At 42.0% G+C, this 23,019-nt stretch overlaps 1 protein-coding gene across 3 annotated transcripts in view; it reads left to right on the top strand.

The window, feature by feature from the left end:
- Positions 1-594: 594 nt before the first annotated feature.
- Positions 595-23,019, top strand: part of apol1 (apolipoprotein L, 1) — a 31,245-nt gene continuing 8,820 nt past the window's right edge. Inside the window, exons 1-28 of one of the 3 annotated variants that reach the window (XM_079530235.1) lie at positions 595-999; positions 1,125-1,184; positions 2,170-2,241; positions 2,550-2,609; positions 3,123-3,194; positions 4,549-4,620; positions 4,737-4,808; positions 4,897-4,965; positions 7,030-7,098; positions 7,217-7,288; positions 7,729-7,797; positions 7,910-7,978; positions 8,475-8,543; positions 8,748-8,813; positions 10,113-10,163; positions 10,975-11,025; positions 12,092-12,151; positions 12,263-12,316; positions 12,512-12,562; positions 13,882-13,959; positions 14,053-14,112; positions 14,783-14,851; positions 16,434-16,487; positions 17,082-17,153; positions 19,372-19,428; positions 19,609-19,704; positions 22,154-22,204; positions 22,871-22,957. In XM_079530235.1, coding sequence (XP_079386361.1) covers positions 997-999; positions 1,125-1,184; positions 2,170-2,241; positions 2,550-2,609; positions 3,123-3,194; positions 4,549-4,620; positions 4,737-4,808; positions 4,897-4,965; positions 7,030-7,098; positions 7,217-7,288; positions 7,729-7,797; positions 7,910-7,978; positions 8,475-8,543; positions 8,748-8,813; positions 10,113-10,163; positions 10,975-11,025; positions 12,092-12,151; positions 12,263-12,316; positions 12,512-12,562; positions 13,882-13,959; positions 14,053-14,112; positions 14,783-14,851; positions 16,434-16,487; positions 17,082-17,153; positions 19,372-19,428; positions 19,609-19,704; positions 22,154-22,204; positions 22,871-22,957 — 1,785 coding nt within the window. In that variant the 5' untranslated portion in view covers positions 595-996. Of the gene's footprint in view, positions 1,000-1,124; positions 1,185-2,169; positions 2,242-2,549; positions 2,610-3,062; positions 3,195-4,548; positions 4,621-4,736; positions 4,809-4,896; positions 4,966-7,029; positions 7,099-7,216; positions 7,289-7,728; positions 7,798-7,909; positions 7,979-8,474; positions 8,544-8,747; positions 8,814-10,112; positions 10,164-10,974; positions 11,026-12,091; positions 12,152-12,262; positions 12,317-12,511; positions 12,563-13,881; positions 13,960-14,052; positions 14,113-14,782; positions 14,852-16,433; positions 16,488-17,081; positions 17,154-19,371; positions 19,429-19,608; positions 19,705-22,153; positions 22,205-22,870; positions 22,958-23,019 lie in introns of those variants that run through there. The other 2 variants (XM_079530236.1, XM_079530237.1) reach the window with 2 other exon arrangements.

Raw genomic sequence — 23,019 nt, forward strand, 5'->3', positions numbered from 1 at the left:
TATATTGTACCAAGATCACTGGATGCAGGTATAGTGCAGGAATATACACACACACACACACACACACACACACACACACACACACACACACACACACATTAACATACACAGGTTAGCATATGGTTCAAACTAACTAATAGGTTGAATAGGTTCTAATCTGTAATGTAAAATAAAGTGCAGTGGCACATGATAAGACAATTTGTGATTTGGCGATTTAATATTACAATGGTAACGTGACCTCGCAGCAGGTGACGCGGGCCACGCCCATATTTTCTCTCGGCCAGGAATGGAGGAGTGGGAGGACAGTACACAGACTGTCACCGTCTCCACACCTGAGCGCAAAACTTTCTTAAGCTGCGCACTTCTTAAGCTGCGCGCAGCTTAAAGCTTGAGTTTTTAGACAGCTGGTGGATGGAAAAGAAGCTCCACCTCCGCCGAAGACTTGAGCGGAGGAGAGCGTTTCCGGGAATCTGGCCGTCGCGCAAGAATTCAGCGGAGGTGGAGCTTAATTTCCATCCACCAGCTGTCTAAAAACTCAAGCTTTAAGCTACGCGCAGCCGAGAACGCGCGCAGCTCTTTTGATGGTGTGGCAGCGGCTACAGAACGGCGAGAAGTGTGGAGATTGAGAACTTGTTCTTCTGGTTTCTCCAAGAGGTTGTCTCTATCTCTCTCTCGCTTGTTCTTTATGAAAGTCAAAGAGGGAAAGAAGGAGGAGGCGATTGTTACGTTGTACTTGTGTGTGTAACGTAACGCAGGCTCTCATTGGGGAGGGAGAGACTGAAACTCCCAACCTTGAGTTTTACGTACAGCCTCTCAGCCAGAGAGAGCAGGAGCTCAGAGGAAATCCAGCGAACACTCCAGTCAGTGATCAAAAAGTGGTCTATATTTATCAACAAAGCCAACGAACGTCGGGTTAATATAGAGGTCGTTTTATTTGTATTTTTGTATAGGCTTACAACACAATATATTTCTACGTCGCTGACTTGACAATACGCCATGGTAAGTTGGAAGGTTTACTACTTGTTGAGTTCAAGAAACATGATCAAGGGGTATGATCTTTTACAGATATTATGAAGAATATTGTAGTATATTTCATACAGTTTTGTATTGTTGTCGTTGTACAGGACCGCTACGACCACCTAGATTTGGAGTGTGATGATGATCAAAGCAGAGGAGGCGTTTCAGTGAGTTGTTTTGATGCCTTTGACACCTCTGTTTTCCTGCGGTGGACAGTTTCGGCCAAATTCGTCGCCGGGGGTTTTGTGGAGGTTTATAGATTTGTGTAACATAGTTATTCTATTCGATATTAGATTTATTCATGCCATCGCAGCTGGGAATCGAATCGATAAATAGCCTATTAATTAATGACTTGGACTTGTAGTAGCCGCAATTTGCAACTCTAGATTTGTTCGTTTTTTATAAAATCTAGAGTTGCAAATTGCGGCTAGACTTGTAGGTCATGGTATGGATTTTAAGTAAAGTAAGTAAAGTAAAGTTATTCTGTCATTCATCAATTTGAAGACTATAGGGGAAACTGAACCTTCCTGGTGATGTTTTTTTTAAATATATTTTATATATCTGTTATCTTTGTATTTATATTGAAATATAAAAAGACCCAATATTTCTTCAAATTTCTATACGAAACCTGATATCTAGTCATTTTGGGGATAAACAAGCAGTTGAAGGGTAAATTAGCATTTTCAAATCATGTATAGGCCTAGGCCCTAGACTATATTTTACATTATTTCTGACCAGTTCCCAAAGCATACGTTTATTCTTTATTTTTCTCTTTTCTACCTGTTATGGGGAAAAACTGCCAATTTAATTGAGGTGCCCACAAGGTTTAGGTGCCATGTGCCCACCTATCCATTTAATAGCCCCTTTATTCCTGAACTATAGCTTCTATTGTTACAGGACCACAATGGAAACATGCCCCTATAGGGATTTTTGTGTTATCCTTAAAAAAACATTGTTAATTGTACCTCTGTAGGCTACTAATTGCAAACTGTTAATAAAGTAATCAATCAATCTATCAATCATTTTTTAAACATTGCTATTAATTTTATAAGTGAACATTAACAAGGCCATTGATCAAGATTGTTTTCTATTCGTTTTATTTTTTATTTTTTAAACATTATACTAAAGTAAAGTACAATTCTCTCCATCCAGCAAAAGGCAGCAATGTTCGGCGGGATGTTCAAAAGGTCCTCAAAGTGTATAGATCCCTCACTTCAAGTACAGGTATGTGTGACATTATACAAACATATGTATGTATGTATGTATGTATGTATACTATGTATGTAGAACATACTCACTACTGTTTATGAAATATCAAGTAGGCCTACTGTGTAGTTAAATATGATTTTGTTCACTTAAACATTTTCTCATGTTGGATCTTTTTGTTTTGTTTTGAGGGGCGCTAGCCCATCCCATGCACAGCTTTGTGTGTTTTTAGCACGGAATGTGATGATTTGATTGGCTGATGCATGATAATGTGTAAGAGCGCCCCTCACTTCACACGGCAGTGATTTGTTTTTTACTCTCTGCAGGATGGTCTGTCAGCCAGTAATGAGCTCTCAAACAGTAATGACAGTCTGACTGAAAACAAGGTGATAATTATTTTTTTATTTTCAGGATTTTATTTACAATTTTACAGTCTATGACAGCAGTTCTAAGCCACTGGAGTAGTGTTGTTGTGTTTTACTGTGTTTGCGCTGTATTTGGGCGTTTTCACTGTTTGTGTTGGTAGAAGACAGGGATGTTTTTGGGCGGTGAAAAGAAAACGCCAAAGTACACATGTTTTTGCAGGTAAAACACCACCACACTACCTCAGTGGCTGATAACTGCTGCTATAGAGGGAAATTATGGGCAAACATATATTGTTTTGTTATTAAACACAGGACAAAGTCACATTCTATGACTTTAAATCCCTTTCAAAAATCGCAAAAAATAGCAAAAAAGCATCTTGAGATCTCTGTAAATGTATATATCGGTGCAAAAAAAGAGGAAAAAAAAGGTGGACAGATCAGCTGCACAAGTACTAATACAACAATGTCAATTAGTGATATATCCGCCTGGTCTTAATTGACTCCTCCATGTCGTCCATCACAACTGTTTGTCAGGAGAAAGGAGGCATGTTCAAAGGAATCCTGAAGAAGAACACGAGGCCTGCCATGGAGACCACAGCATCTCAGGTGTGTAGAAGATGTCCAACCAATATTGTGACCTTTAGACTTTTTATACTAAGACGAAAGACAAAAAGGTGAAAATTGATCAACCTAAATCCCCCATTTTTCTGATGTGAGATATATGTAAATTATGTTCATATATATATATATATATATATATATATATATATTACTGCTGGGCCGTTATCGGCGGTAACATGCTGCGTTAACGCGAGACTCTTATCGCGCGATTTAAACGCCGTTAATCTATTCTCAAAATTGGGTCTGGGAGCTTGGTCTGCAGCGGCCAGGAGGCGGGCCGTGTGTGCGTGTGTGTGAGCAACCAGGTCTATGAAAATGTTAACAGGCCAGATCAAGTCAGAAAATCCGAAAAAGTCAGAAAATAAGTAACTATAGTGCTGACTGTCAAACATCATTGTCCAATGTTGTTTTAGAGTAGTGGTTCTCAAACATTTTCATGTCAAGGACCACCAATATTTTAAAGAAACTTTACAGATAGTCCAAAGTAAATCACCGTTAAGTTCATGTGCCCGAGACGGAGATTGATTAATCTCAACCGTTGTTGTCGATCGCATCTTTAGTGTTGTGGCTATTGTTATCTGCTACACACACATTCACAACAACATCCGGTCCGTCGGTAAAAGTGGTCCGGGCGCTATAAACGATGGGCACATTTTATTAATAGGCTAGTTCCAGTAATATCATAATTAGTATCCATAATTAGGGCTCCTGGTCTAAACCTGTTCACAAGGACTTACTTCTGGTCATTATTTAGGTAGCGCACGTATTTTGAATGCCTTCGGCAGAGTTCAAATGAGCCATTTTAATCGAGATTAATCAAGATTAACTCCAGGATTGCAGTGAGATTAATCAAGATTTTTTTTTTAAATCTATGCCCACCACTAATATATATATATTTAGGGGCACTAACACACAGGTTTAATGTTTGTCTTTAGTTCAATGTTTGTTTTGTAAACGCATTGACAATGAAGGGAAGTTTTACGTCATAATGTGTAATTTACATCATATTGTCTCTTTATTGTTAATGGCGTTTAATGTTTGTGTTTGCACTGTTTTTTACATCACCATTACATCACCTAATCAACATGAGTTAGACTTTAATATTATTAGCGCCTCTCACTTCACACGGGTGTGATTTCTTTTTCTCCCACCACTTTTCCAATTTGTTGTTTTCGACATTGATTTTCTTTCATAAGAAAGTTGGCAAGTTAGATTTTAAATGCTTTCACTGCTAGCATAATCTGGGACCACACGTGTTGCAAATTAACAACAGGTGTCTCCAAAACTGGTTTGAAAATGGGAGGACATCGTTTTTTACACACATTTCTTATTGTTGAAGGCCTCGCTCTCTGTGCAAAATACGGATCTATCTGCCAGCAACGACAGCTTAACTGACAACAACCTGCCCAAGGTCAGTTATTTTCCTGCTCTGTGTTCAGTTGTACTGATATGTCTTTTGTGGTCTGACCTATGCAGAAGTTGTTCAGTTGCCCAAAATAAACCTTTACACACCACTTCTGTTTTCAGGAGAGAACAGGTGTGCTGGGTGGAATATTTAGACGCTCCCCCAGATCGGGTCAGGATCGCAGGCCCTCACAGGTAAAATTAAATCCTATGTTGCGTAATATTCTGCGCTGAATGTTGTTTTAATGTGGGAAATAAGTATCTTGTATCTTGTCTGCCTCAGGATAATCTGTCAATAGGAAATGAACTTGGTGCAAGCAATGACAGTCTAGTAGACAACACCAACACGAAGGTGAGTCCATTGAACTAAATTAGTTACTCAACCTATCTTACAAAACTAGTGTTAACTAGAACTGCACTCTGCCGAGTGCCTACTTGCTTGTTGCAAACAAGTAGGCCATAAATGGCCTACTAGTGCGCAAGCAGAGCGCGCAAGTACTGTCGACCGCTACAAACTGTCAAATCTCAGCTTCTCTTTGAAAGAACGATTGAAATATTGAATTATTAGGTTTAGCTATTTGCTACGTACCTACTTTTTGCACGTAAAAAAATAGTATTATGAAGTATATCGTAATAAAGATGTGGATTAAAGGACCCAATGCCTTCGATGGTGACGTATATCTCGATCAGTGTCGGGTGGATTAAAGGAAATGCCTCTATGTATATGTATATGTAATTTGTAAGTTGATTAGCGGTATACTGTGGTTACTTTTGATGCGTATGCACCGTCCCAGCATATGTCACGTCAGGGTATAACTGGTATAGCTAGCTCTCAATGATGACTAGCTCTTAATGATGACGTAATAAAGATGTGGATTAAAGGACCCAATGCCTTCGATGGTGACGTATATCTCGATCAATGTCGGGTGGATTACAGGAAATGCCTCTATGTTATATGTATATGTAATTTGTAAATTGATTAGTGGTATACTGTGGTTACTTTTGATGCGTATGCACCGTCCCAGCATATGACGTCAGGGTATAACTGGCGTCATATGCTAGCTCTCAATGATGACTAGCTCTCAATGATGACGTAATAAAGATGTGGATTAAAGGTCCCAATGCCAGAGTGTAATTGGTTTTCGATGGTGACATAATGACGATATGTTTTAGTGTCGGGAGGATTAGAGGTAATGCTCCTATGTATACGGCACCACTGCCGTATCAGGCACAAGTAGTCATTACGTAATTTGCTGGGACGGTGCATACGCATCGTCCTGGGCAAAACTAGTACTTGCGCGCTCTGCTTGCGCAAGTATACCGATTTACTTGATGGTGTCTAATATCAGCGAAGGTTCCACGTGGATCTTAGACTTCATGTGACCATGCTGTGTGTGTATGACATAATTATTACGAATGACTTCAAAATTCAGGTTTCGGCTCCTTCCAACTACTTCCAATCTACTTCCATTACAAAAAATAATCGTTTTTTGTGAGATTAGCCTAGGATAGACAGACATGCCTTTTTCTGAACCAGTGGTTCTCAACCTATTTTGGCCGTGACACCCCAAAATAATCATATTTGAACTGGGGTACCCCCACCACTTGGAAATCTACAAGCTCACAGTCACAACGCCTCAACTTGAGGCGTTGTGAGCGTGTAGATTGGCTATTATCACAATTATTTGACAATTTGGCCAATGTTTGACCTTTTTTTTTAATAGTATACGGTAGTGTGTTGATTACTTTTGACACAGTAATAGTCAAAAATTAATTTCTTTTTTTAATTGGAAAGGTCTTAAAAGTCCTTAAATTGTCACTTTACTGTCCTCAAGGGACCCCCCAAAATCATGTGGACCCACAGGTTAAGAACCACTGGTGTAGATTACAAGAGTGATGCCCATAATAATGGGTGGGGTGTGAATGGTTTGGCAGAGGGGTTGCATCGGTGGGGAGGAGAGACCTGCATGCATCAGCAAAGTGAAACAGAGCATTGTTGCTGTTTGTGTGATGCAGCCAGTCAATAGAGCCTGTCCCTGAGTAGTAGACACTTATATGCAGTAATTGGAAGAGCAGCTCTGAAATCCTTAGCCAACTTAAACTATACTGTACAATGCTCGGGGGTCCCCAATAGTTGCTAAGTAGAACATACTTGAACGTTTATGTTCTCAAAATCCATAAACTAGCTGACAGCGCATCACAGTTTTACGTGAAGTTGTGAACTTGTAAATTGTCTATTTTCAAGAAATGTAGAATTTAAATCTTTTTGAGATTTTGAGAAAAATATTACTAATGATTGGATAAATAGGCTGAAAGTGGTTACATTTTCAACTCCTTTCCAACTGGCCGCTCTGGCGCCCTGTGTTTTGAAGACCATGGTGTTGGCTTAGCTGACCTTTGCCTGATTATCTTCCAGGAGAAAGGAGGGGTCTTCAGTGGTATGTTTAAGAAATCCAAGCCCACCGGTGTTGGGACCCAGTCTCAGGTGAGTACCGTGCCATGGGTGTCTTTGTTGGTGTATTCACATTTTCTATTATTCTATGTTTTATTATATTCAGTAAATAATGATGGACTGCCCGTGGTCACATGTTCCTCTCTTTCAGGAGGACCTATCAGCATCATCCAGTGAGCTGTCAGCCAGTAGTGACAATATGTCTGACAATAACAACACAAAGGTAAAGGCAACTAAACCAAATTGTTGTATATCGGGCTATCAGGTGTCCTGTCGGTGATAATTGTTTAGGAGGCGAGACACGACACGGCTTGTGATTGGCCGAAACGGGGGTAGGGACCACCACTGTTTTCACTTGGACCGCCCGCGAGACGGTGTAGAGTAGTAGTGTCGGAGGTACCAAAACTACAGAAAGATTTACGATTCTGTCCCTCTTGGAACACAACCTTGACAGTGCTGAGTCCGCTGAAGCAGTCTTCGGAACGTTCGGCACGGCTACTCGCTCGCTTTAGCTCGCTCGGAGGTGCCTCCCGTGGCTCAAATCTTCTTCAGAAAACAAGTGCTCCCTTATGTCTGTCCTCATACGGAAACAATAATAGCGTCTTGTGGTGCCCCCCCCCCCACCACTTTAGCTTAGCTAACCTTGGCCTGTTTGTCTTCCAGGAGAAAGGAGGGGTGTTCAGTGGTATGTTTAAGAAATCCAAGCCCACCGGCGTTGGGACCCAGTCTCAGGTGAGTACCGTGTTGTGGTTGTCTTTGTGAAGTTGGTGTATTCACATTTTCTCCTTTTTTTTGTAATAAACGATGAATGGACTGCCCGTGGTCACATGTTCCTCTCTTTCAGGAGGACCTATCAGCATCATCCAGTGAGCTGTCAGGGAGTACCGACAATCTGTCTGAAAATAACACGAAGGTAAAAGCTACTAAACCAAATATTCTTTATAGACACTGTCAGGCGGAAACCCTTGTACTGTAGGTCCAAGACCGTCACTTTTCAGAAAATGGATAATATAATTAGCGTTCCAATGGATCCAATGTAGTTCTTTTCATTTTTGAAACACATTGAACCTACCATGCATGTCATTATAGGTGAAAACCTTTAAACATTTTTCTGATATAGACAATTTACAATGTTACTTTTTGCATGACACATATGAAGATACAAAAATTCTATTTCAATTCAATTGCAAAGCATTTCAAGTTGTCTCAAGTCACTGTACAGATGTGAGGTATTCCCCCCCCCCCCCCCCCCACCCACCCCCCCACCCCAACCCCACCCCCCCCCCCCCAAACACCCTGATCAAGCATTTGTATGATGTTGGCACGGACAAACTGCGCGACAATGACGTTATATAAGATGGAAGAGGTCAACGTTTGCTGTGCCTCGCCCTTTGTTTACCTCTCCACAGGAAAAAGGAGGAATGTTTGGTGGAATGTTCAGAAAGCCTAAGGCCTTGGGGGATAAAACTAAGTCTCAGGTAAGGGGGGGTGTCAGGTAACGGGTTCACGTCTGTTCTAAAGGGTTTCATTCCCAAAATATATATGTTAACTGGTTGATTAATACATTGCTATCTGAAACTATCCTTTCACGCCATTTCACAAATTGCATATTAGGACTTTTATTTAGCTTTATTCCATGTGCCTTCATCATCACTGTGTCCCTCAACTCCCTCCTGCTTCAGGAGGACCTGTCTGCAAACAGCCAACTCTCTGTCAGCACCGACAGCCTCACGGAGAAGACCTCGAAGGTGAGAGGCAAATCTCAGAGTGTGTTTGAAATCTATTATCTAAAAACGATTAAAATCACAAGTAGAGACGGACAATCATAGGAGGCTCATTCATTCGTTTTCATTAATTTATTGTTTATCATTACAGGAACAGCACACGCTTAATTAAAAACTCTACGTACTTTGGTTACCCCATGGGTCTATACGTGGTCCCTTCCCTTTTCCCTCGACAGAAAAGCTCTTTGCTGAAAATAGCCGATCTACAAGCTCAACACGACACGTTGTGAGCTTGTAGATCGGCTATTTTGCCTAATGTTCATGTGGTTAAAAGCAATAGGCCTATCTCACAGCCCGCTTTCCACGCCCACTTCCGGTAAATAGTAGTGTCTTTAACATGAGCATTTACACGTTTTTTTCTCTGGAGAATCTAAGTACATTTTCTAATGTAAAAATGTGACAGACCAATATTATTATGAAGCAAACAAGATGGTAAATCAGGTCGAACAGATAGAACAAACCTTACCTTGAGAAAACAAAAGTTGTAGACTTCTTAAATTACCTCTGTTAACATGTAGCGTCTATGGAGTGAAGTCACGCTATCACCACTAACCCCGAAAGGGGGCGTATTTAGGGGGGCGGGGAAATTCTGTGAGATAGGCTTATTGCACCAGAGATATCTAACAGCTCATTTGCATCTGTTGCCCCTGGACAGGTAGACACGGTTGGCTTCCTCCAGAACCAACTAGATAGTTACACACAAAAAAGGCTAGCTAACCAAAATAGGACAAATATGTTGAGTAGAACATTATAAGATAAGATTATCTTTATTATCCACAATGTGTACATTTGCCTTTGGCTTCACATATTGATGCATTACAGTAAATCACAATGACACAGGTACATGCGTCATGCACAGTACAGTACAAACACACTATATGCACAGTACACAGTACACACAACAGAAACTGACTTTGTTCCAGCGTCAATGTTGTTTACGAATTTAGCAAAGTTATTGCAATTGGCACAAAAGGGTTTTTGTAAATGTCCCGGTTCAGTCGGTTGCTGCATGCGCTCTATAGTGTCTTACTGAGGTCAGTTTTATGAATTATTTAAATAGGGGATGAACAGGATCTGGCTTTTTGTTTCACCTGCGTTTTATATGCAGTATAGCCTGTATTCCGTTTTGTTTCTGCTCTTTCATGAACTGCATGAATGCAACTAATCTAAAATCATTGAGCTGTGTGTTTCTTTAGCACTGTAACAGATGTTCATGTCACCAAGACCAAGTGTCATATAATCACAGATTCCTTTTCTCCTCAGGGTGGAATGATGGGTAAGATTCTCAGGAATCCATTCCAGTCTTCAGCTCAGGTGATTGTTTGCCACCCTGCACCCAAAGGTCAAATGAGTCATCAGCCATAATGCCTGAAGTATTGACCTGTTTCGGCGGGAAGGTACTGGGGCTCCTTGTGTGTGTGATCCACTTCCTTCAGCCAGTGTTGCCATGTTTGCTTATAAGCGGCCTTTGACTTGTTTTTTCTGTCATAGTTGCTGGTTTCTGTTTTTTTGGGCTTGTTTCAAGTGTACAGTATAGCTTATTAGGGCTTGCTTCCTAATGTTGTATAAACCAGTGGTTCCCACATTTCGTCATGTCAAGGAACCCCAGATTAATATAACATTGTCCACGGACATCCATCTGAAAATATTTTGTGATATTTTTGTTCAAATCTTTAAAAAAATATTGTAAAAAAAAAATATATATGTTAATTTATTATCAATATTTGTTTTAAATAACAGATGTACAACCTCACAATGTGTTGCTGTGAGCTTGTAGATCTTCTATTTTAATTTGTGCTTGTTTTCATAGACCTGGCCACTTGCTTCTCTTTCCAAAGCTGGCAACACAGGAAGAGGAAGTTATGCACACACAAACGCAAAGACTTATGGGTTATAGGAAACGGGTCAATAGTTCCTGTCAGTGGTGGAAAGTAACTAAGTACATTTACTCAAGGTGTGTGTGTGTGTGTGTGTGTGTGTGTGTGTGTGTGTGTGTGTGTGTGTGTGTGTGTGTGTGTGTGTGTGTGTGTGTGTGTGTGTGTGTGTGTGTGTGTGTGTGTGTGTGTGTGTGTGTGTGTGTGTGTGTGTGTGTGTGTGTGTGTGTGTGTGTGTGTGTGTGTGTTAGGATAAAGAGAAGGCTGAATCCTCTGCGGCAGAGAACTCCAACACCAAGCAGGTGGGTGCCAGACAAGCAGCTTGCCGCTTTTCCCTCCAAATTCCCTTTAAGTAGCCGTTTCTGAACTAGTTTGTAAATACATCAAAGATGCGAATATAATCCATTTCTAATGGATGCCTTGGCCTGGAAGAGAGTTCATCAGGTGGTCTCCAACCTTCTTAGAGTGTTTCAACCCTCAACCACTAAACTCTCCAGTTGGCGGGTCAGCAGTGATTGGCCAAGTCACAGAAATTTGGTATAAATAGTCTTTTTTTATTGGCCTAAAATATTGTCTATAATATAGACAATATTTTAGGCCAATACAAAATACTCTATATCCATACATTCATGAATCCACTTGCTGACCAGCTGTTATTATTGGGCAATGTTTTTATAGGGGTTTCTTGTGACCCTACCATTAACATCCTATGGGAGGCAAAGATGTCAAACTTTCCTTATGCTTTAAGTAGCATGTGACATAGGGGGTTTTCATGATTCTGAATCCATTCCAAGCATTAGTTTTGCACAAAAGACACTCCTTGGGCTAAAAACAGCCATAGCCACTTGCCCAAAATGTGCTGACCTCATCACATTTGTGCTGACCTCATCACATTTGTCATAATTGCAATGGCCCAAAGAGTTTTTTTGGTGCAAAACTAATGCTTGGAATGGATTCAGAATCATGAAAACCCCCTAGTTTGACATGCTGCTTAAAGCAAAAGGAAAGTTTGACAATTTTGCCTGCCATAGGAGGTTAATGGTAGGGTCACAAGAAACCCCTATAAAATAAATTGCCCAATACCAACAGCCGGTCAGCAAGTGGATTCATGAATGTATGTAAATAAACAATATTTTAGGCCAATAAAAAAAGACTATATACCAAATTTCCCACTTTAAACAAAAGAAGCCTGTCGGCTGCCGGACTAAGATAGTCAAGTCCACGGAGGGGCGCCTCCGTGGACTTGTCTATAGCTGGAAGTGCTGGTAGGAAGTGTTAGTGGAAATAGAAACTAATTAGTAGTAGCAGGGTAGTAGTAGTCATAGTCGGCCTAGTAGTAATGCAAGTTGTTTTTGTTTCCACTTTAAGGAGAAGAGCCCCGATTCTGATGGTGAGCTGTTAGACAATGAACAGTCAACTCAGAAGCAGGTTTGTTTGTAAAAAGAAAAAAAGAAAAGCTGAATTTATTATTCCAATGTGTGAACTATGTGGTCTTATAGTAGGCTATGTTGTTCTCTTTTATTTTCTGTTGGATATCAGAATAAGTTTGTCGGAGCCATGAATAAGCTGAATCCGTTCCGCGCCGCGAACAAGGTGAGAATGGCTTGGTATTGTGAAGATCATCGATTGTGGAAAAAAAAATCATGGGTGAATCCTTATTACTCCCCTCATGTCTTGCATGTGTCCCTTCTCTTTGACCTTGGTTTCTTCCTGTCTCTTTACACACTATTACCCAATAAAGTAAAGATTGAAGCACAAAGAAAACTGTTGATGTCTCTTCCCCCACAGTATGAGAAAACAGCCGAGGAAGAGGACGAGGAGCCATCCGTCCACACACAGGTGTGTGTTTGAATCTACCGATACGGATACGTCCCTTTTTTCTCCTAGGAATATACTACAATTTAGGCATTGGCACTCACCATAGCTCATTTGTATGAACAAAAATGGCTAACTAAATAAAGAATTTTAGAGAAAGTGAACATCAAATTCACCAGGTCAGTGGCATTGTGGTTAGAGTGTCCACACTGATATTGGGACGTCGGGGTTCAGTCACCCAGCTGGGTCATACCTATAAAAATGGGATCCAGTGCCTTTTGTCTTACATCAAAATCACAATAATACATATATAAAATAAAAACAAATCCAACGATTTCAATAAACAGTTAAGCAGTGTTGGAAAAGTAGCAGGAATAAGCTAATGCATGTGTTCATCGCCCTGGGAATGGAACACAAGTGTACCAAACTTTAAATCTCACAGTGATGTATTCCTCCCTCTCAGAACACAGTCGCTGAAGCCATGTCCAAACTGAATCTATTCCGTTCTGCACACAAAGTAATGATCTGATTGAATGGGATGGATGGGGGGGGGGGGGGGGGGGGGGGGGTGGATCCTTTAGAGGGGAGGTGTTCTTTGGACCATGGATGGTACCAAGCTGGGTTGGACCATGGATGGTACCAAGCTGGGTTGCTGTAGTGTTGGGGATGGTGATGATGTCAAGTAGGGCTGGGCCATATAGACACAATCAAATACCACTTTGTTTTTGACCAAATGCCTTTATCGATATTGTGATGATAATTTTCTTTCAATACATTGTCAATAATAGATGATCTATGTAAGCTGAATGTTAGAACGTCATTAGATCTTGTCACAATATGGATATACAGTAATATAGATAATATTGCCCAGTCCTATTGAGGTGTTTTGCTCAACCTCAGCAGGTGGGAAACTGGGAATAGTGTTTTTGTATTTGTTTCTTTTACTAGATGACGTTCCTTCTTTGATTGCTTAGTAGTTAATGTTGATGTTTGCCGTACATTTAGCGTTAATGAATATTTTTTACATCAACGGTATGATGATGAAAACCAAATGATGAGAAGCCAAAAACGGTCAGTTCTATTTCTGCACCTCAAAGCAAGTCGCCGGTGACCACACACAGACACCCACCTCCTCATCTTTTCCATCCTCTCTCACTCACTCTACGGCGCTTTGAAACGCTGATTAAACGTCATCAGAAGTGTGTGTGTGTGTGTGTGTGTGTGTGTGTGTGTGTGTGTGTGTGTGTGTGTGTGTGGTGTGTGTGTGTGTGTGTGTGTCTGTGTCTGTGTCTGTGTCTGACACTCATGTGGTTGTGCTTTCGTGTGTGTGTGTCCTTGCCCAGGTCAAAGGCAACATGATGCCTCAAGAGAGGAAGGAAAGCGGTGAATCGCCACAGATCCCGGCCAGACCCAGCGAAGAGGTAAGAAGAGCATTGTCGTGATTTGTCTTCTTCTGTTGTGTGTTCTGTTCTCCACAGTCTGATGTCTAAAGCTGTCTGCCGTTGTCCCAACAGGAGCTGAAGCAGACCTCCTCGTACGAGGCTCTGAGGGGGACCAAAGCCACGGACCATCAGGTACAGTACATTGGTGTTCGATTTGGATTCACGACGGGTGTCTGTTAATATAGTATGATTTGTAGGGGTGAAACGGTTAATCAAACTGTCGAATCGAATTGATTCATTCAAATTATCGATTTGAATGAATCCTAGATTTTGAAAATTAATTAAAATGGCATGTATTTGTGCAGGCTCTTCGTACGACAAAGTATAAAATAGGGCTCATGTAGTTAATCAGATATCGATTTAGTTGATTAATTGAACAATGTATCGGGGAAAAAAATCGTTAAGATAATCGATACTGGCCTGGGCCATGGCTCAATGGTCCAGGCACCTTGGCTGGTAATCCAGTCTGGCAGTGTGCCGCGGGTTCGACTCCCGATCCCGACGGCCTTTACTGCATGTCTTCCCCCCATCTCTCTCCCCATTTCCTGTCAGCCTACTGTCTGTCCCGCCATAAAAATATAAAATAAAGGCGAAAGCCACAAAAAAAAGAAAAAGATAATCGATACTTGCAGCCCTAATGGCTATTATTATATTCCAAAATGCAATATACTGTATCAGAAGCTCTGAAATTGAAAAGGTTCCAATTTGTACACTTTTTCTCATTTTGTTACTTGCAGTTGCAATTCATCATTTATTTGTAGGGCTAATTTCTAAGATGAAACTGTTAATTTGTCCTTCACAGGAAAACAAGAACATGATTCCCAGGGAGAGGAAGGGGAGAGGTGCTGGTGCCCCCAAACCCACAGCGGAGGTAGTCAGTCAAATTATGTACAGGGATGGGCACAAAATTAATGTTCCTTTTAGGCAGGTGTTCCGCAGACCCCCAAGTGGTCTGCATGTCGTCGGACTCACAGAGGTGTCTTTCTCTCTCACACACACACACGCACATGCGCACACACACACCCGTTGCCTGCATAAGCATGCACGTACGCGCCACCCGTCAGCAGACGTCACACCCGTCGTGTCCATGATTGAGTTACATGAAGCAGTTTAAATGTGTACCTTTTTCTGTGAGTAGCTGCAATGTCCGTTGTGGGGTGTTGTTGTAGAAGTTAGGAGAGTCCGTCTTTTGTTTAGTAGTTAATTGGAACAATGTGCAGATGTTCGCGGCCAAAAAGTGTTGCTTACTTTTTCATCAAGGACCCCCAAAATTTGATATATGCACCGTATTTGTCTGTGGAGTCCCCATCTCAAAATATTTTGTTCCTGGGACCCCCAGGAATCTTTATTCAAAGATTTGCACACATTTTCACGATTAAAAAAAAAAAAAAAAAAAAGTTGCAGATCTACAAGCACAAAGTGTGCTATGATGAGCTTGTATATGCGCTATTTTTGAGGGGCTAGATCAAATTGGCGGTTAAAATGAAATCTAAAATGACACTTTCCCGGTTTTAATGCCTTCATTTAAGGCGAAAGGGGGGGGAGTTCCCAGAGGAGGGGAACGTGATTTTACTGCTTCACCCAGCAGATGGCTGGTCGCATGGCTCAGGTGAGCACACTGTGTGGAGCTGCTAGCTCTGGGGCATGTTCTGTAGGCAGGGCGAGCTTAGGATCAGGGAGTCTGGGAGTGAGTTCCACAGCAGAGGGGCAGCTGAACAGATTTTTGCAGCAGGTAGCCCATGGTGCGGAGCTTTTGTACACTCCCAGACTTAAATTAACACTGTGCAATTGACTGTGCAATGTAAGGACATGGTTATCATAGCTTTGGATGTCATATGTTCTGCCTATAGAGCGATATAACTTTATGTCGTTGGACGGGCAGAAACCAAAAACGTGCTCCCTCAAAATGATTCCCCTCAGAATCAAATATGTATTGACAAATGTGTCAAATTTCTTCAAGTACTTCTTGGAATACTTCATTTGGTACAGTATATCCATGTTTTATTGCAACTCATTGTGCAACTGGTGAGACTAGACTACTTGATTCAAGAAGGGGGGAGCATTCACATGGGGGAACAAATGCAAAGCAAAAACTAAACGCTGCCCGCCTGCCCACCGTAAAAACACTTTCTTGAATTCTAGAGTAGGCACGGTTACTAGACCAGAAGAAAACCAGGAAACTAAACCACACTGAAATTAAAACCAGGCTTTCTGCCATGTAAAAAGCCTGGTGACGTGAGGTTAGGTATGTTGTAGTGCTGTGTGTCCTTTTGTGATCCACTCGGTATCAGAGCTGTGGTGGGGGCTTGTCCCGTGGCAAAACAAGAGGTCAGCATATTCTTGTTTGTGTTGTGTGTAGTTACCTTGGCAAGGCCAGTATGGACGAACCATGTGGCAACAATTAAACTGCAGCGTGATAATTAGTTATTGTCGTCTGTCGTCTCTAATTTCAGGAGCCAAACAGACCGGTCAGACAAGCTGTGCAAAAGCCGAAAAAGGACAATCAGGTGCACATTGCACACACACACACACACACACACACACACACACACACACACACACACACACACACACACACACACACACACACACACACACACACACACACACACAGACACACACACAGACACACCGTATAGGAATGCACATCGAAAACACATTTACACACACACACACACACACACACACACACACACACACACACACACACACACACACACACACACACACAAGTAAAGGCCCTTGCACATGCACACAGAGTATGATGCAATTTGTTGTCCAGTTAGTAAGCTAAGTTAATAACCTTCTGAATGCATCTAAAGAAATGCTGGAATCGAACTGGGTTTGATGGGAAGAATATATTTAACAACTTAGTAGATCTACAAGCTCACAACCCATTCCAATATATGCGATGCAAAGCTTGTAGATTTTTTTAATAGTCAAAGTATAAATCCGGATTATGTGATTAAATATTGTCTGTTTTTTGGGGGGAAATCTGACTGTGTGCAAGGGCCCTAATGGCCATAGTGCCATTGTGTGACCTTTTTCATTTTGTTTTTAATGCTGTTGGTTATTTGTATGTTGTGCTCCCCCTGAGTCAGTCAGACGATGAAGGACTGAAGGAGGATGAGACCGTGGAGAGACAGGAGGGCTGTACTACAGAAAGCAAAGTGGTAAGTCTGACCTTGTGTTAAGCGGTAGTTAGTTGGTGCATTATATTACATAGAAGGGGCTGGCGCCCCTCAAAAACAGAGCTCTCTGCTGTCTGGGTACGACTGCTGCTCTGAGTCCCTATAGAGCTCTCTGTCTGGGTACGACTGCTGCTCTGAATCATAGAGCTCTCTGCCGTCTGGGTACGACTGCTGATCTGAGTCCCTATAGTGTCCCTATACCAGTAAGACGCCTGAGGGCAAGAAGCGACCTCGCCCTAAAGGGTGAGGTCGCGTGCACGCATGCACCTGGGTGACAGCAGACTGCTGGGCGAGTGCTGGCACTTTTGCATGGGGGGTCAGATCAACATATGGAATTAATTCTGTACTGGCCATATACAGTATGGAGCGTGTCTTGAGTGTACAGGGTTTGATTAGGTCAGATCAACATATGGAATGTCAGAACAGGTCAGATCCATATATGGAGATCTAAGGGTGGCAGCGGGGGCAGTATCTTGTGTGAGTGTACAGGGTTTGAAGAGGGCCCAGGTAGGGCCGGGCCTTATTCTTCGGGCTTGTTGAGAACTCTAGTTTTCACAGGCTGCCGGGCACAGCTGCACTAATAATTTTGGGGCAGGCCCGCCTAGAGTCTAGAGTTTGAATGGACAGGTATCAGTCTTGTGACACCATATATGGCCATCTCCATATATGAAGATCACGCCACTGACCTCATCTAACACTGGATAACCACACATGGAGAAGACTGGATCATCATTCATCACCTAGATCTGCATATATGGAGCCGGCCAGCAACTCTACATCTGACCTCAAACCATATGTTGATCCTTGCTCACCCGTCCTTCCTGTTCTGACATTCCATATGTTGATCTGACCTCATCAAACCCTGTACACCAAAGACACGCTCCATATTCGGGCCAGTACAGAATTCATTCCATTATGTTGATCTGACCCCCCATGCCAAAGCCCCAGCACTCACCCAGCAGTCTGCTGTCTGCCGTCACCCAGGGGATGCGTGCACGCTTCTCGCCCTCAGGGCGTCTTACTGGTAATAATAATAATACATCAAATTTATATAGTGCCTTTCTTAGTACCCAAAGTCGCTTTATAACGAAACAAAATAACTTGGGAGAGAAATTGTTAAAAGGCAAGGAGTGTCTTGATATTTTGGTACAAACGTCCACTTGGACTCAAAGATGAACTGATTTGAAGTACTGTAGGTGGTCAATGGTCACGGTCACCATGGACTCAAAGATGAACTGATTTGAAGTACTGTAGGTGGTCAAAGGTCACGGTCACCATGGACTCAAAGATGAACTGATTTGAAGTACTGTAGGTGGTCAAAGGTCACGGTCACCATGGACTCAAAGATGAAGTGATTTGAAGTACTGTAGGTGGTCAAAGGTCACGGTCACCATGGACTCAAAGATGAACTGATTTGAAGTACTGTAGGTGGTCAATGGTCACGGTCACCATGGCCTCAAAAACATGTTTATTAAATCACTTCAAAGTCTTCAATCCCTACATAATATATACTGTAAGCCTGGACAGACACAGCTGTAAACCACTACTGGTTTACTCAGGCATACAACTGTGATGTGATATTTGTAGTTTGTAGTAGTGTAGAATTGTTTGCGTCTGTAATTTGAGCCCATGCCCTGATACGAATTTTGTTTCCTGCCTGTCTTTACCACAGTTCCATGCAAATGGCAGGGCTGAGCTCCAAGCCATTATCATATCAGGAGGTGACAAATATAAATTGAGATTATATTCCAAGTTCAAGTGTACTCAGTCTCATGGGACTTGAATGGAGAGTAGATCTAAAATCCATATACTGGACCTGTATATCTCAAATTGCAAATTACGTTGAAGGAATTTGTCAACTAATCGATTTGTTGATTTAATCAACAAACCTGTACATTTGTGTTTGCCACGTTCAGTCATGCAGCCTTTCAGGTTGCTGAGGTTGAGATCTGAACATTATTTTTCACAATGCCCTAACAGACTGGCCGTACTATTACTGCATGGGTCCCTGCCATAATGTCCATCGCATTACAATAAATCATTATTATCATCTACAAAATTACTCTAGTGAAGGCTGTTTAATACAATCTGCTGTGTGGTCAAGCAGTTACAATGACCCCGAGCTAGAAGGATAATCGGCTCATCCAATCATTGATTATTTGCATGTTGTGTTTCATTGACCCTCCTCTTTCATTTTCAGGCCAAGGTGAAAAAACCCAAACGCCATAATCCATTTATGTCCCGTGCTGGAGCCAAGGTACACTATTTCTCATTACTCTTTGCACTTTTTCTCTTGCGTGATCTGTAGTGTGTGTGAACTTTTTATATACCACTACCATCCATTTGTATGCACTGTATTGTATGTGGGATCAGGATGAATATCAAATATTATAGTTTTTGATTGATTATTTATTCCTTCCCTTGTTCCCTATGCTAGGCTCAGTCTGATGACGAGGGACTGAAGGAAGACGAGACTTTACCCACAAAAGAAAACTGGTTCTCAAAAGAAGAGAACCAGGACAAACAGGAAGAGGTGACTTCCCATTAGCTCTACGCCAGTGTGTTCATTATAAAGTTTCCAGTTGTGGTTTTCCACTTCATCTTGGGTTATCTGGCCATCAAGCTTCCTGCTCGCAGTAGGGATGTGGATTTTACATGTTTTCCCTGTTGGAGTTCTCACCTGAAAATGAACAGGACATTATCACGGTTTTCACCTTACCTTTATACTGTATTGTTCCCTTGATTGATTGATCAATTGATTTGAAGGAGTCAATGGATTCGCATGTCTTAATGACTGTTGGTAGGGCGTTCCACATTTTGGTGGCATAGGAGCGAAAATAATTTAGTCCCTTGTTTGTGCCGAATCTGGGTTGTACATGGTTCGTTGCACTCCCTCTGGTGTTGTGGGTGTGGACTTCGTTAACATTAAGGAAGTATCTAGACAGGTACATGGGTATCTTGGTGGTGTATCGAATCTTGTGGACCAGACCCATTGCAAGATGCTGTACTCTGTCGTCGACCCTAAGCCATGTCAAAGTGGGCAGGGGTGAGGTGGGTTCGGGGGGTGAGGCCAAGTTAGCCTGGCTAATAAGCCAGACTGGCAGGCAATTTTTTTTGCCTACGGCTGATTCGGTCTGGCTTATTAGCCAGGCTAAGGCCAAGTAGGAGCCTGACTAGTTTGTTTTGGGAAGTACCCGGACAACTGAACAGTCTGCTTCTGTGTGTCACTGACATTTGTGCTGAAAGATTTGTCCAAGTGGGGCCACTGGAGTTAAATTTGACAAATTGTTTTTATTTCAAAATGGCACTTGACTTCAGACTTCATATGAATCAGGTTGATATAAAGTCTGATGTAGACTACATGGGTGTTGTGTCAGGTCCCAAAATGCATCTTGGGAATTGTAGGAACACTGACAAAGGCCAAAACTGGTAGACAGGGAAATCCCTGAGCTCCGATTCTCCAGGGTTGGATCTGATGTCCGCATCACCAGGGTTCAATATACAGAACTGAAAAACACTTTCCTTTCGCTTAAGAGGAAGCATGTTGTTGTCAGTTAGCTGGGTAACCAGTGTTGCCAGATTTAGCAAGAGAGACAAGTGGCCAGGTGGTATATATACATTTTATTAACACAAATCTTGTATGGGGGTCTCTAATACAAAATATTTCCAGATGAGGGTCAGCGGAACAATTTCCATATTAATTTGGGGGTCCTTCACATGAAAACGTTTGAGAACTACTGGTTTAAACAACATTAGACGGCAAATCCAATTATACAACTACACTTTAGAAACTACCAAAATGTATAAGCGACTTATAGAAAGCCCGAAGTCGCTTATAATACGGGAACATGGCAACTCTGCGGGTCACTATGCTATGAGGATACATCCCAGGTGTATCCATGCGATGTATTTTTAGTTATAGTTTTCTATTTATAGTGACTCATAGGAATAGACTATGTGACAACCAGGTATAGTCTGGTGACCACCGGAGAGACGGGTGACAGCCGGAATGTAGACGGCACCCGGGTGAGCAGTATGGGTTAGCGCCCCAGCCTGTGTCCTCCATGAGGAGGAAGCCCAACAACCCTCGGTGAGGCCTTTAGGAGGGCCATGCAAGCGGAGCCGCAGCACCGTTTCCCTGCGGAACCATTGCCCACCACTCCTGAATGAACTGTCTGGTGCTGGGACTCTGGTGCAACGCACAGGTCCTGGGCCTGGTGAGAGCAGGAGTGGACCTGGTGAGACGTAGTCCTAGTCCTTCCATGCACCAGAAGTGTACCTCCCAGCCCTGGCAGAGTAGTTTTGGAGTAGTTCCAACGGATTGTGTGGCCCTGGTTTTGCCCTAGTGGGACTGATTGAGGGTAGCTACTGGGACTTAAGTCGGGACTTGATCACCCCGGCCGGGTCGCCTGAGTGAGGGGTATGATGTTGGAAGACTCGAAACCCTGTTGACCTCAGGATACATCACTGAGGATACGTCCCAGGTGCATCCATGCGATGTATTTGTAGTTATGCTCTGATCTGGCTGCCTCCCAGTGGTGCTGGAATGTGCTTGTAAATGAATGTGCTTGTAAATGAATGTGAATGTTGGATTACCGGTTGTAGTCTTGTGGTTTTGCTCTGCATGCTTGATGTGCATCAAGCATAAAGATGTGCATAAAGCATGGGTGTGTGTTTAATCTTCCATTGCATGGTTGATCCATCACTTTGTTCGAAATATTTCAAACAAACATAGAACTCTGCTTGGTGGCGGCTGTCATTTTACTGTACAGTGGTAGGACATCACAAATTACGATAAGCTGCATCAGAAACTCTGTTTACAATTCATTTAACATGTTTATGTAACATTTGTACATAGACAAAAGCAAATAGAACTTATGTCCATCCCTAGCGCATAGTCACAACTGCTAAATGACCATTTTAAGACAGTGTTTTCTCTTCCGATGAATTACTGTAACACTTTTCATTCTGTTGTGTTTCAGACCAAAGTCGGAAAGCCCCAAAAACCCAAACCATTCATGCCTCGGGCTAAGGTAACATGCAAACACACAATGTTCTCCCATGTCTGTTTTTCTTTAGCATGTGTGTAGCTGCTGATATAATCTAGAGTTATTTGCATGATGTGTGATTCAACCATAGGGCCATAGAGGAGTCTCTCTCTCATTACATGATGTTATCATCATGGATACAAAACACCTGTAGGGCAGCGATTACACATGACACCATTTATGGGAGCTCTGCCAAACTCGGCTGGCTGCCTCAGCATATAATTGCTTTAATCTCATGGCAGAAATATTTAGTCATTTATGTTTCCTTGTCTAATTTTATTGCGTGAAAGTATTTCTCTGCTACAGTGCCCCAAAACATACCTATCACATCATCATCTTTTTAGGACTGCTTCTTGTCTTGATTGAATAACAACAACAAAACAGCTCAGATTAGCAATCATACAGGAATAGAAATACTACTGTAGGCTATATTGGAAATATGTCACAGGTTACAAAAGTTCAGGTACAGAAATATTATATAACGTTATATAACCCTTTCCTAGTTGCAGTAATATATATTTACACTTTGGAGGCCCAAAATCTAGATGATAGACTTAACTTGGATAACAAAGAAAAAAAAAAAAAAGAAAAAAAAAAAGATTTCCGATTTCCCAGCAATTCAACATTGTTTGGGTTGTTTTTTTCTTACAGCAGGCTCAATCTGATGATGAGGGTCTGAAAGAAGAGAGCTCACTCATGGAGGACAGTAAGGTGAAGGCAGAGGCCAAGACAGGAGAGGTGAGAGACACATTGACTCTCCACATGTTTGACATGTGTTTTCACTTGACAACTGGGTTTCT

Source organism: Electrona antarctica (assembly GCF_951216825.1).
Source record: "Electrona antarctica genome assembly, chromosome: 19".
Classification (NCBI taxonomy): domain Eukaryota; kingdom Metazoa; phylum Chordata; class Actinopteri; order Myctophiformes; family Myctophidae; genus Electrona; species Electrona antarctica.